Consider the following 14,517-nt stretch of genomic DNA (forward strand, 5'->3'; position numbering starts at 1 on the left):
TTCAGTATATGTGTGTATCTCCTTGGCATGGGGCGGGAGGTTGAGCTCAGGCCCTGGATTTTGTAAGCTGCTGCTCTCCCACTGCCTCCCATCCAGCTCTAAGCACGTCAGCAGGAAATGCAGGTTAATTCACACAGTGACCGTGGCAATCTCGAGCACACGCGTGCAGAGCACAGGTGCCTCAGAATTACATCCCAAGAGGCGCTCGCTGCCCAACTGCCCTGACCTGGAGAAAGCCAACTTTGAGTTTTTGTTTTGTTGCTAGCTGCAGGAAGTCTCTTTCTCAGTGAATCTGGGCACTGTTTTCATTGTCAGTGGAAATGGATGACTGCTTCTGGAAACTATAAAACCAAGCCGGTGCCTTCACTTGCTGCCGCCTGTTTCGTCACAGCCATGAGACTAGGTCCCCCATCTCTGCCTCTAAGCTTCTGTGCTCCTGTTTGAAGCCCTCTTTCCCCACCACCCCTTCTCCTGTTTTTACTAGAAGAGCTTGATTTTATCTTTGAGTGTTTTGCATGCGTGTGTACCTGCGCACCCCCTGCAGATCCCCTAGAACTGGGGTTACAGGTGGTTGTGAGGTGCCATGTGTGTGCTAAGACTCAAACCAGGACCTTGGGAAGAGCAGCTCATGCTGTTAGCCACTGAGCCATCTTTCCAGTTGCTTTCCCCATTCTTGAGAATGTTGGAAAGCTCTTGCTCTGGCTTTCATGTGGGAACCTCAGGAAGGTAATATGGAGGCAGCCATGCATGTCATGGTTACCCTGACCACAGGGGGTTCCCTCTGTCCCTGTTACAGGCACACCCTTTGGAAGCGGGTCCAAGATGTGGTCACCCCCATCCTGGCAAGCATGATATCTCACATCGACAGAGATGGCAACCTGGAGCTTCTGGCCCGGCCAGGTTCACCGGCCTGGGCTCAAGATCTTTGGATGTTTATTTACAGTGATATTAAGTTCCTGAACATCCCTCTTGCGCTGAATAACACAAGGTAAGTGACTGCCTTGCTTTTATGAAGGGACGGTCACAGCAAAGCAGCTCTCCAAGTGACTGCTAGGCAGGTACTGTCCTAGGGTGCCAGGTGCAGCTTGGAGGGTCATAGGAGTAGACAGTACTCATCAAACCCCTGAGAGGTCTTTAGTCCCTCTCTGCTGTCCCATCTGCCTGCTTTGAGAGCACATGTGATGGTTCAGGACACCAGGGTCTGTCGTGCCAAGATGCTGAGCTTGGCAGGGCCTGTGCTTCGCCTGCCTTCCCTTTTTAGTCTCCATCCAGGGCCTGACCCTGTGGGGCTCCAGGATGTAGGTTACCAAGAAGTACATAGATCTAGAGAAGTGTATAGGTGCAACATGTGTGGGTCCCCATAGAGCCCAGAAGAGGGGTCGGTTCTAGAACTAGAGTTTCAAGCAGTCATGAGCCACCCAATGTGGGTACCAGCAATAGAACTCCAGTCATCTGAAACAGCATCTACTGAACCATCTCCCCAGCTCTGGGAATGGGACTCAATGGCTGACGGAAGCACTTATTTAAGTATAGTGTGCAGTGGATGTCCACAAGGCTTTAAGCTCATGGTCAGACTCCCCCGCACAGCGGCAGTCAGAGAGTCGGACGGGCAGAAAGAACACAGAAGGGCTGGCTCTGCCACTGAAAGCTGGGTACCTTCCTTGTCTCCTGCTTCTACTTTTTCTTTTGTCTGTAAATAGGGGGTTTCCTTGAGTTCCTTTATAGCAGAACCGCTGACCTAGAACCCCCCCACCTCCCCCACTATCCACATGACCTACAATACCATGTCTTTGATTTATTTAATTTTATTTTTTAAAATTTATTAATTTTATGTGCATATGCTTGTAAGTGTTCATGCCTGTGGAGACCAAGGGCAGCACCGACTTTCTTCCTTCATCACCCTCCACCTTTCCTTAAAGGAGAGAGTGTGTGTCTGTGTGTGTGTGTGTGTCTGTGTGTGTGTGTGTGTGTGTGTGTGACTGTGTGTGTGTCTGCGTGTGTCTATGTGTCTGTCTGTGTGTGTGTGACTGTGTGTGTGTGTCTGTGTCTGTGTGTGTCTGTGTGTGTGTGTGTGTGTGTGTGTGTGTACATACTTGTCACAAAGGCAAGAACAACCGTTGGAGCTGGGCTCGATGTGGCTATGAGCCATCTGATGTGAGTACTAGGAAGTGAACTCAGGTTTCTGATGGAGTAGTATGTGCTCTGACCTGCTGAACCATCTCTCCCACCTCACACCTTATGTTCTGAGACCGATTCTCTCATCTGAAGCTTACCCAGTGGCTGGGCAGCCAAGACTAGGGATTTTCCCTCATCTCCGTCGTCCCAGCACTGAGATTTCAAGTGTGTGCAACTGCACCTTCTCTTCCAAATGGGGATGCTAGGAATCTAAACTCAGGTCCTCGCGCTTGCACAGTGTGACTTGACTGAACCATCCGCCATCCCCCACTGTCTCTATCCTTGTTCCTTGCTGTACTGAAATGCTGCCTAGCGTGTCACCCACATAGGCAAGAGCTCCGGTGCAGAGCCGTCCCCCAGCACCAGCCTCTCTCAGGGCTGAAGGGCTGGTCTCAGTTGTGCACAGCAGCCAGAGTCAAGCTCCACTCACCAGCCTCGTTCTCATTTGCCTTGCTGCAGGTCCAACAGTGAGATGCCCTTCATCCTGGTGCAGAGCCACATGAACCTGCTCAAGGATGCCTGCAATGCTGTCCCCTTCAGCTGGAGAATCAGGGACTACCTGGAGGAGCTCTGGGTGCAGGCTCAGTATATCACAGACACAGAGGGTGAGGCTCCCCCATGGCCACCTCAAGACTGCAATGGATTAACCTGTTGAAGGCAGGACAGTTGTGGAGGTTTTCGTTTTAATACTCTGGGTATGGAGTAGTCTCCAGTTTATCATTCCTCCATTTTAAAATTTCTGTTAAAGGACTGACAATGTGGCTCAGTGAGTAAAGACACCTATTGTCAAGCCTGACAACCTAAGTCCAATCCTTAGGACCTCCGTGGTAGGAGAGAACTGATTGCCCAAGTTGTCCCCTGTCATGTGCTGAGTCACATGAGTAGATGTGTAAAATGGTTTTGGTGTGTGTGTTTTACAAACAATAACCAATTCTCTTACCTCCCTACCAGCCCTTCTCCCAATTTACAGCCCAGCCCCTTCAAAGCTTTCTCCCAACCGTTCCTCCCTTGGCCCCCTCAACAGTCTGCCTAACACCCCCTTCTCCCAGTGTTCCCAATACCAGCAGCTCCAAACTACAACCATGGTACCCTACCTGCTCAGCTCTGCCTCTCCTGGCTCATCTGTCTTCTGCACCAACTGCCTTCTCCTCTCACTCTGCTGGCCCCTTGTCCCTTTTCTCTGCCTCAGCTGGCTTTTCAAAGCCTATCCTGTTCCTCAAAATCCAAGGGGCAACCAACACTTGACAGTCTTAGGATCAAACAGTTCTAATAGCTAAGAATTCTTAAAGGGCCATTTGACCAGCAACTAGAGGTGCTTTAAAGGACCAATGCTCAAAATAAATCATACTACATGTATGTGTATGCCCAAATACATATAACCATAAATTAAAATTTTGTTGAAGGAGCAAGTCTCCATCAAGGGTATAAGTCTGTAGGTGACAAGGATAGCCTTCAAAGTGACTGTTAGTCACTGTTTGGGGGCATGACAAAATAGGTCATGTTACATCACAGAGAGTTTGCTCCCTGATGTAGGAAGGTTATTCTCATCTGAGGCTCCTAAATAACACAGGTGGCAGCCGTGGGAGATGTCCCTATTGTGGAACCTCAGCAGGACATGGTGGCAACCAGAGCAAAGTATCCTCCTCCATGTGGACCCACAGGTCCTCCTAGTCACAAAGTACCCTGCTGTCACATGAGAGATTTGGCCATTGTCTGTCTAGAAAAAAATGGCAGCCAAACATCTTCTGGTGAAAAGTTGTTTTCTGCAACAAGTACCCCCTCAGGACTCACCAGAGGCTGGTGCAGCCACTCCGTGCTGACCTTGGTTTCCAGGTCTGCGACTGCTGTCTCTCCTGAGGAAGCACCTCCCTGTCCCGTGACTACAGTCCATCTGCCCCTGCTTGTCTAGGGCAACAAGTGACCAGAGCTGTGGGCAGGCAGGACTCTAGTTGCTGTGGCCTCTGACTCCAGCTCAAGGAGCAGCCCACCTTCCTACTCACTCTGTGCATGCAGCACAGATGTGGCTCCCAGGCCTCTTCTTCCCTCGGGGCTAGCCTGGCTGCTTGTGACCTAACGTCAACATTGGTTCTGCCTTTGTTTTCCCTACCATCTGGCCAGTGGCGAGCACCATGTTTTCCCTGGGCTCCAGTTCAGCAGAGCCACCACCCCTCCAGCCTGGGTATAATGGCTCCTTTTGGGGGCAGTAACTATCTTCCATAGACGTGGTTTCTTGCTCATGCCTCTTTGTCTTCCTCTCTGTAGGATTATCAAAAAAGTTTGTGGAAATCTTCCAGAAAACTCCCTTGGGCCTGTATCTTGCTCAGTTCCCCACGGCACAGCAGCAGGAACTCCTGCAGAGCTACTTGAAGGACTTCCTGCTCTTGACCATGAAAGTGTCTTCACGGGAGGAGTTAATGGTAGGTGTGGAGTCAGGGTTAAGAGTGGAGCTTCTATAATATGGGCCAGAGTACATCCTCAGATTAGACACAGAGCCCCATGGAACACTCAGGGCCAGGCCCTCAACCTCCACTCTGTGCCTTCTAGAACCAAACCTGTGTCATTTGGAGCTCTTAAGATCTCCCCATAGCTGCCAGCATGTGGCATACATCTGTAATCCCAGCTCTTGGGAGGTAGAAGCAAGAGGAACAGAAGTTCAAGTCCATAGTAAGTTGAGGACCAGCCTGGGCTACGTGACATTGATAATGATAATGAAGGTCACTGGACTCCCTAAACCTTCATACTTCACCGCACAGGTACACATCTGAGGGCATACTACAACTAAGGTCACAAGGTAATGTAGTCTACCTGGGAATCACTGAGAATTTAGCCTTGTTTGATTTGTGAAACTTATAAGCCACCCGGGGATAGAAACAATCTTAGATGCCTAGCTAAATGGCATCGTTGTCAGTCCTGCTGCTAAGGTAGAGATGACTCTGGGGTCGAGAGTGCTCACTGTTCCTCCAGGGTGTCTAAGTTTGGTTCCCAACACTCACATCAGGCAGCCTGTACCCCTTCCTTCAGGGGATGCAAAAGCTTCCTCTGGCCTTGCCCCTTTGGATACCTGTACATATGTGCATGTGCACGCGTGCACACACACACACACACACACGCAAATAAAAAAATCTTAAAGTAATAAAGAAAAAACTGACCTTAAAAAGAGATCAGAGTCGGGGCTGGGGATTTAGCTCAGTGGTAGAGCGCTTACCTAGGAAGCGCAAGGCCCTGGGTTCGATCCCCAGCTCCGAAAAAAAGAACCAAAAAAAAAAAAAAAAAAGAGATCAGAGTCAAAGTTGTGAAGGCAGAGGCAAAGACAGATCACTGGGTGACGACCCCTCAGACAACAGTGACCGGAGCCTGTCAACAGCGTCTTCACTGCGAGCAGTGTTTGAAATGTGGGCAGATGCGAGGAGGCTCTTGTCAGCTTGGTTTCTAAGAAAATGGAATTAGAAACAACTTAATTTTGGAAAAAAGAATAGGAGAGGGAGAGCTAAATATGGTGTTATACCCCTATAATCCTAGGGTCCAAAAGACCAAGTAAGAATTGTAAGTTTGGGGTTGGGGATTTATTTTAGCTCAGTGGTAGAGCGCTTGCCTAACAAGCGCAAGGCCCTGGGTTCGGTCCCCAGCTCCGAAAAAAAGAAAAAAGAAAAAAAAAGAAAAAAAGAAAAAAAGAATTGTAAGTTCAAGGCCAGTCTGGGCCACATAGGAAAACCCAGTACTAAATGTGGTGACACATGACTTCAAGTCCAGTACTGGGGTGGGGCAGAGGCAGGTCAATCTCTCTATGAGTTTGAGGCCAGTCTGATCCACACACTAAGTTTCAGGGCAGAGCTGCAGAGAAAATCTGTGCGCGTGCACGCGAGCGCGCACACACACACACACACACACACACACACACACACACACACATTTTTCCCTCAAATCCATGAGAAGAAAGGAGGGACAGATTGCTTGCCAACCATTAAAACAATGTTATCTGGGTTGACTAGTGTGGGAGGGGTGTTTAAAATGTAACACCAAGTAAAAACTTGGGGAACAAAATGACCTCAGGTTCTTAGTTAAGGTCTCTATTGCTGCAGTGAAGCACCATGACCAACACCAAGTAGGGAGGAGAGGATTTAATTGGCTTACACTTTCATCTCATTATTCACCACTGAAGGAAATCAGGACAGGAACTCAGACAGTGCACGTTCCTGGAGGCAGGAGCTGATGCAGAAACCATGGAGAGGTGCCACTTACTGGCTTGCTCTGCCTGCTATCATATAGATAGCGCAAGGACCACCAGCCCAGGGTGACAGCCCATAGTGGGTCGGGCCCTCTCCAAGCAAACATCCTATAGCTGGATCTTAGGCAGGCATTTTCTCAATGGTGGTTCCCTCCTTTCAGATGACTCCAGCTCGATCAGGTTGACACAAGATTAGACAACACATCAGTTTAGGGTGTCGGTGGGGAAAGTGCCCATAAGGTTCCACCAAAAAACAGCCAGGGGATCTTAGGCCTGATTTTCCAATTTTCTTCTGTACGCCTTTGAATATTTATTTATGCCTTTCCGCAAGAAATCATATCTTTACCATGTACAATTATGTGCTGAAATTCTTTTGTCTCCAGTTTCTGCAGATGGCCCTGAGGTCCTGCCTCAGTGAGCTCCAAGTGGCTTCAGGAACACCTGAAGAGGGACTCTCCTTGCCCTGGGTGCACCTTGCCTATCAGCACTTCAGGACCCGGCTCCAGAACTTCTCCAGAATTCTGACCATCCACCCCCAGGTTCTGAGCAGCCTCAGTCAAGCAGCAGAGAAGCACAACTTGGCTGGGTGTGAAATGGTATGTGTTCCCTTGGGGAAGGCCACCTGCGCTGCCCTCGGTGGGAGCTTCAGATTCCATCCTGAGGGCAGAGGAACTACAGAGGAACTACATGTCCTATATAGATGTTTTATGGGCACGTCTGCAGTGGAGTGGAGGAGTAGGCTTCAAGCCTGGACCCGAGAATGCACTGGGACTCAGGATGCAGGGTGTCTCGGGGGAGGTGGTAGAGAAGAGAGTCCTGCTGCATCCATCACGTGCCAGTTCTTCTTGTTGCAGACACTCGATGCATTTGCAGCAATGGCCTGTGCTGAAATACTGAAGGGAGACATCCTGAAGCCAAGCCCCAGGGTTTGGTTACAGCTCGTAAAGAATCTGTCCATGCCCCTGGAGCTTGTCTGTTCAGAAGGGTACTTACAAGACAGTGGGAGCATGACCAGAGCTATCATCCAGGAGGTCAGGTAAGCAGCAGGAGCCTGCCTCTCTGCACTTTGCCTGTGCTCGACACTGGAACCTGCCAGACCTTACAGTATAACTGAGGAAGGTGGGCAGGCCTTTCTGGGACAAGAGTGACATTAATTAACCTCATGCACCTGATTAATGGTGGACCCTCTTTCGAGTGCTGGTTATCTCCTTTGGTTCTAAAGACCCAGGAAGATGGCCCTGGAAGTGGTAGGAAGTGAGCATGCTATTACAATGTAGGCAAAGTAGAAGGGGCCCCAGGGGCAGGCTGTCAAGGTCAGAAGACAGTCAGTCCCTGTGCTGCTCTTGCAGGACCAATGTGCACTGAAGCACTGCACTTGAGACAGGTCTTACGTGTAGAAGAGTGAGGAGCTTGTCTGCAGCCCAGTGCTGTGCATACAGGGAAAGCGCCCTCCACTGGGCCCAGTCTCAAGTTGTTGCTCAGCTCCTGCTCTCTTCACCCATATCTCGGGCTCCTCTGTCAGAACTCATCGGGTAGCACCCCTCTCTTGACAGAGCCCTGTGGAACCGCATCTTCTCCATTGCCCTCTTTGTGGAGCACGTTCTTCTGGGCACTGAGAGCCAGATTCCTGAGCTGAGTCCACTGGTAACCAAGTATGTCTCCTTACTAGACAAAGTAAGTACTGGGCTGAGGTAAAAGCCTGCCTGTCTCTGGGGAGTGTGCAGACCCGAAACCCTGTCTGTTTCCTCCGGTTGGTGGATTATTGCTTACTGCAAAGGGCAGCGATGGCGTGACAGACCACCACATCGTTGATGGTGGCTATTTGACCATCTCCTCAGATGGCTAAGCCAGGGTTACTACGGAGCATTCAGTTGCAGGAACAGAGATGCAGTTATCCAGCCTGTGACCTCTTTGGGAGGAATAAAGAAATTAGCACCCTTAGCCTCTAGAGTGACCATAAAATGACCCAGTGGCTCAGCTTGGGGAGAAAATGCCATCACCATGGTCATAGCAACAGCCATGAGGAAGGGCAAGGGAGCAAACAGGAAACCACTTATGCTCTGCCCCTCCAAACCTTTGATAAAGTGAGTGGCATTACAGGACACGTTTCTGCAGAAAACGCTACCACCTTTAAGCATACTGGTGATGGCAGCAGCCACCACCACTCAGTGCAACACAAGCTCCACATTCCTTCTCCCTACACCGTCCTCATCCCTTGGGAACTTCCATGAGTGAAGTCAGTTGGGATGGCCGTTGGCATCAGAGAAATACAACTCCAGGGTCCATGCAGCTGTTAAAAATGCTGGTGGGTGCTGTGGCAGGTTGACAGGGAAGCCAAGTTCCAAGGAACACAGTGATGGGCTTGAGCCACACAGAAGCTCATTTCTCCATTCTGTAACAGAATGGGCCTTGGCAGCCTCAAACTGCCTCCCAGGAGCCAAGTGTGCAGGGCTCTTTGGTCTTGCTCCTTTGTCATCTTTGACACCTCGCGCCCGGTAATCTTAGGAAGCCCTTTTCTGGTACCACAGCCCAGGAGTTAGTTATTGCGTGTATCGTCTTCAGTCTCATCTTTGCTGTGAGGCTGGTTCCCACTCCCTGGCTGGAAGGTCAGAAGGAATTTGTGGGGAGAAAAAGGGCCTCAGGTCTCATCTCCCACTAAGGTGGGGAGGAGGGCTGTGTTGTGTATTTGCAAAAGCCTGCTCTCATCATTGAGCTGATCCTGACTGGGGTCAACAGTCATGAGGCCCCCAGCATCCTCCAGCAAACACTTAAAAGATTCAGAAAATAGACAACACATACTTAAAAGGTTTTTTTCCAGTTAGGTTGATATCTTGAGTTTACAAAGAAAAATAAGATATTGTAATTCAAATTTTTCCAATTGTTTTATTCTATTCCATTAATTTATTTATTCATTGCAGCTACTTAAAATGTTTGTTTTAAAAGAACATTTAAGTGTAGGAACTTTCTTCTTGGTTTTTGTTAGCTGTTGTTTGTTCTTTTTTTGAGATAAGGTCTCGCTCTGTAGCTCTGGCTGTCCTAGTACTTGCACGGGTGTTTTGTCTGCTTGTATGCCTGGCATCCAGGGAGGCCAGAGAATCAGATCCCCTGTGAGCTGCCATGTGGGTGCTGGGAATCAAACCAGGATCCTCTGGAAGAGCAGCCAGTGTTCTTAACTGCTCCAGCCCTGGAAGTGCGGGAACTTCCTAAAGCACCCACAAGCCTTGCGCTTCTCTTTGTGGTCAGGGCTGCAGGTCAGCAGTGGGTGCTGGGTCACTCTCCGACACCTGACCTCGGACCCTTACTACTCACCACTGCTCTCCTCCCTCAGTGTCTTGAAGAGGATTCTAACCTCAAGACCTACAGGCCATTTGCGGCTGTAATGACCACACTCTGTAACTGCAAGGACAAAGCCAGCAAGAAGTTCTGCAGGTGAGATGTGCAGACTTTGAGATACCTGGATTTGGGGTGGAAGGAACACCTTCGTGGAGCCAGCATTTCTGCTCTGGAATTGATTGCTTTCTTGGGTTCTAGGTTTGGTATCCAGCCCTGTTCAATCTGCCAGGGAGATGCACAGGACCCTGTATGTCTGCCCTGTGATCATGTGTATTGTCTACCTTGCATTCAAACCTGGCTCGCCCCAGGACAAATGATATGCCCCTACTGCAAAACTGAGTTGCCAGACAAGTTCTCGCCAACTGTTTCCCAGAACCACAGGTAAAACACCCTTTCTCTTAAGAAAGCTTCCTCTTTTTTCCAACACAGTCTTTGAAGATGCCAGCTCTTTGGTCAGCGTTCCTTGGGTGTAAGGACTGGTTTTAGAGAACTTCCACAAGCAATCCCAGAAGCAAGGTTTCCTGGACATCTGCCCCATAATCCCTTTCCCAAATAAGGCAGGCACCAATATGGAAACAGCAAAGTCCTTGGGAGAAAACCAAACACATAGGTGCAGCTTGGCCTCTTTTAGTTGGGAGGGCTGGAGTGGTGCTGGAGGTGGAACTGAGACTCAGCCCTGCCATTCACCCAACCCCTGCCCATCATGGCCTCCTTTGTATGTATATGTGTGTGTTCATGTGGGTGTATGTTCATGTGTATGTAAAAGAGTGTGTGAGTGTGTGTGTGTGTGTGTGTGTGTGTGTGTGTGTGTGTGTGTGTATCTTCCTTCATCACTCTACCTCATATTTTGGGACAGGGACCTCAGTAACACCTGCAGCTCACCTCTGCCTGGCTGACCAGCCAGTGAGGTCTGGGAATCCTCCTCATCTCCCCCACACACCCTCATGCTAGATACAGGTTCAAGGGCAGTACTGATGGGACCATATCCCCATCTCCTCATCTGTGTGAACACAGCCTTAGTCTCTGCCTGAGGAGGAAGGTGCATCTGGTCCACCTTTCAGGAGATGGAGGAGCTGAGCCTCAGCAGCCCTGACTCTGCCCCATTTTATTTTCCGTGCTCTAGGACAGCCAACGGTCCAGACAATGCTAGTGTCCTAGAAGCAGTCCTGGCCCTGTTGTAGTCTGAAGAGCAGTTCTGATCATTGTTAAGTTCATCTCATTTGTTTATTCAAAATCAAAATGGAAAAAAACAGAACACAGCCTAGTTTTAATCCTAGCAATTAGAAGGCTAGTGTAGAATTGTGGAGTCCAAGGTCAAACAAACCTTAGTATTTAAACCAAAATACTACCCCATCCCTCTGCCTGGAATTACTTACTGGGAAACACATTCTACAGTTTTTTTTGTCACAAGTCCCCCCTCCCTCCTAAGGAAAGCCATTGAGAAGCACGCCCAGTTCCGGCATATGTGCAACAGCTTCTTTGTGGACCTGGTCTCTACCATGTGCTTCAAGGATAACATTCCCCCTCAGAAGAGTGTGATTGACACCCTGCTGTCCTTACTCTTCGTACAAAAGGAGCTGCTGAGAGATGCTTCCCAAAGTGAGTTCTCTTCTCCCCATGAAGGTGTAAACCAGAGTCTGTGCTCAGCTTCGTCCCATGATACGAACTATAGTCCCCTTCTCTCTCTGGCTGCAGGACACCGTGAACACACAAAGTCTCTGTCTCCATTTGATGATGTTGTTGACAAGACTCCTGTCATCCGCTCTGTGGTGTTAAAACTGCTTCTTAAGTACAGGTCTGTAGTGAGAATTTTGGTTTCTTGAAAAATACAGAAGTAGTATGGAAATATGTTTTCATTTTAATCCCAGGTGTGGGATGTGAGGCTGCTTCACACTCTCTGCAGCAGCTGACCTTGATTTGCCTCATGCTTAGCAGGGGCAGGTTTTTCCAGTTGCAGATAGTTTCTGCGATTGTCTGACATTTGGAATTCTGGGGGCTTTTCAGGAGGTAGTTAAATGCTTGGGCCCTGAGAGTTGGGCTGTGGGTTGGTGGGTTTGATGTGTAGTCTTGCTCAAAGAAACAACAAGAAATTAGGTATTCTGACAGCAAAGATCAAACTTGTCCCAAAAAACTCAATGCTCCTAATCACCAGGAAGTATTTTAATGATAACGCTGTCCCCTGCACCCTCTATGAGCTGGGAGTTCATCTGTGGTCTGGAGAAGCTTTCTATTTAAGCAAACCCAGTTTACTTGAGGCTTGTGTGCTTATAGTTTTGCCCCATGGGCCTGTAAGTGTGGCCCAGCCCTGGTGGCTTGTGGGTCTGTGTTTCTCTGAAGATGGGCTGTGTCTGTCGGGTCAGAGGAGTAGAATGCACCCTGTCCTCTGGGGCAGATGTGCTGAGCCAGAGCTGCAGCTCTCCAAGTGTCCATGTGGTTCTGAACCCCAAACTCTCCCCAGAGTCCTATCAAGGCACCCTCAGCCTTTGGTATCTGCAGTGGCATTCCTTCCGGTGCCTGCTGGTGAGTGCCAGCTCGTCACACAGAACTGGGCCTGCTGGCACTTTCCTAACAACAGTGATCCTGGCACAGCTAAGCACTACAGTAGTTGCTACCAATGATACAGTTTAAATAGTTAAGTGAGAGTTTGAATTTTAGACCACAAGTTGATCCCACTTTGTAAGACTTAAATTTTTTTTTTTTTTGGAGGAGATCCATGGTGATATTAATGATTCTATCTGGGGTATTTTCCCCCAGTGTATTCTACAATTTAAATGTATCAATAGTGCAACAAATTTCCAAATGACCAATCGTGTGTCAAACATTCGGGTGCTGGGGATGCAGACTGGTAGAGTACTTGCCTGACACATACAAGGCCCTGGGTTAGACCTAGCACTGGGTCTCTTTCCACAGCTTCCATGAAGTAAAGGGTTACATCCAGAACTACCTGACCCAGTTAGAGAACAAAGCCTTCCTAACAGAAGACAAAACAGAGCTGTACCTGCTCTTTATCAACTGCCTGGAGGTATGATGTCGTTCTGCATTTCTTTTGGGAACTGAACCATGTGGTTCATACAGTGAAAGCATTTCTGAAAAACTACAGGATGCCACTGTAGTACAATAAAGAGATACTCTGTTCTGTGGTGGGGGGGGGGGGACAAAACAGAAGAGTTCCAGAGCCACCCTCTGCAGTTGGTATACAGTCATGTTGTCTGATGGTGTTTCAGTACTGCCTGTCCCTTGGGGGCCACTGTGAAGTGATAGCGCTTAGTGATGTCCAGGCTATCACTGTTCTGTAAGTGAGTGACGTTTGCACAGTGGAGTTCCCCACTGACGCATTGCTTAGGCGGCCTAGAGCATGGCACAGGCTTGGCAGTGGTTATCCCCAGCTCATCACTCAGGACACTTCATATCATCCTTACATTAATTACACATTTCCCTTGTAAATTTGTCTGTGAAAATCTTCTTGCCCTTGAATAGAAAGGGATGCTACTTTTCTATGATTCCAAAAAAAAAAAACCAAAACAAAAAACCCTCACTGAAGCTTTATTTCCCATGACCCTTTGCAGGCATGCTGTGGCAATTTTCAGAGGCAGGGGCTTGCTGGTGTGAACTAATGCCCTAGTCTCTATGCCCTCATTCCTCAGGACTCAGTATATCAGAAGACAAGTGCTGGCTGCAGAAATCATGAACGGGTTCTCAGAGAGGAAGGCCATTTCCTTAGGACATATTCCCCAGGACTGCGAGGCTCAGAGCCTGTCCGCACTGCTTCAGTGGAGTACCTGCAGGAAATGGCCAGAGTCCGCCTGTGCCTTGACTTGGCTGCTGACTTCCTCTCAGAGCTTCAGGAAGGCTCAGGCAAGTCTCCTCTGTGGCAATCTTATAATTCAGAAGTCTGAGAACTACAGGAACCCAATCTTAGGACAAGGCTGTCCTCATCCACACCCTTTCCCCTGTAGTCTGTCATGGTGGGATTACAGAGAACAGGCTTAAGTCCTCTAGCCAGCTCTGTCTTCACAGCAGAAGTTTGTCACTGTACCTCACCTGCTCTCTCTAAACTCACAGAACTGGCTGAAGATAAGCGGTGCTTCCTGAAGCATGTTGAGCAGTTCTGCACACGTGTCAACAATGATTGGCACAGGGTGTACCTGGTGAGGAAACTCTCAAGTCAGCGTGGGATGGAATTCGTGCAGAGCTTCTCCAGGCAGGGCCATCCATACCAATGGGTGTTTCCCAGGGAAGTCCTTGCACAGCAGGTGAGGAGCAGGGTCTTGGCCATGAAGGGCATGCTTCTTACAGTCTGTTTGCAGCATCCTGCAGCTAGACTTGGGGCAGAGGCTGCCCACCTGTGTTTGCCCTGATCCATACGGGAAATGGTGGGCCTTTGTATCTGCTTCAGCATGAGTGTGTGTGCGTGTGTGTGTGTGCGTGTGTGTGTGTGTGTGTGTGTGTTGTGAGGTTGTGTGTATTCATTTGCAGTTATTTAGGTTTGATTTCTTAGTGGATACAGCTAAGGTAAATGAATGTTTCTGCCTTACAGCGACTGTGTCCTTCTACCTCTGGCAGGCAGAAGAGACTAGAAAACAGAGATCAGAGCAATGACTGGAAGAAGTGTGGCTTTTAAGGCCTCACTGTAGCACCTTTCCTGGTACTCAGAACTCATTCCTTCCTGTCCTAGGATCACCAAATGGCACTAAAACTCCTTGTTTTTCTTTCTTCATTATCATCATAATCACCACTGAGACTTGGGGGTGACAAATTTTATGTCACCTGGACTCCATAGAGTG

General features: G+C 48.9%; 1 protein-coding gene across 4 annotated transcripts in view; it reads left to right on the forward strand.

Moving 5' to 3' along the window:
* The window catches only part of Rnf213 (ring finger protein 213), a 99,506-nt gene that overhangs the window by 64,821 nt on the left and 20,168 nt on the right, over positions 1-14,517 (forward strand). For all 4 annotated transcript variants that reach the window (XM_087572566.1, XM_087572567.1, XM_087572569.1 and 1 more), the window contains 13 exon segments: positions 797-988; positions 2,635-2,780; positions 4,438-4,592; positions 6,784-6,996; positions 7,255-7,436; positions 7,954-8,074; positions 9,729-9,829; positions 9,932-10,114; positions 11,163-11,332; positions 11,429-11,528; positions 12,644-12,755; positions 13,378-13,588; positions 13,796-13,986. In XM_087572566.1, coding sequence (XP_087428692.1) covers positions 797-988; positions 2,635-2,780; positions 4,438-4,592; positions 6,784-6,996; positions 7,255-7,436; positions 7,954-8,074; positions 9,729-9,829; positions 9,932-10,114; positions 11,163-11,332; positions 11,429-11,528; positions 12,644-12,755; positions 13,378-13,588; positions 13,796-13,986 — 2,077 coding nt within the window.

Source organism: Rattus norvegicus, chromosome 10 (assembly GCF_021556685.1).
Source record: "Rattus norvegicus strain SHRSP/BbbUtx chromosome 10, alternate assembly SHRSP_T2T, whole genome shotgun sequence".
Lineage (NCBI taxonomy): Eukaryota > Metazoa > Chordata > Mammalia > Rodentia > Muridae > Rattus > Rattus norvegicus.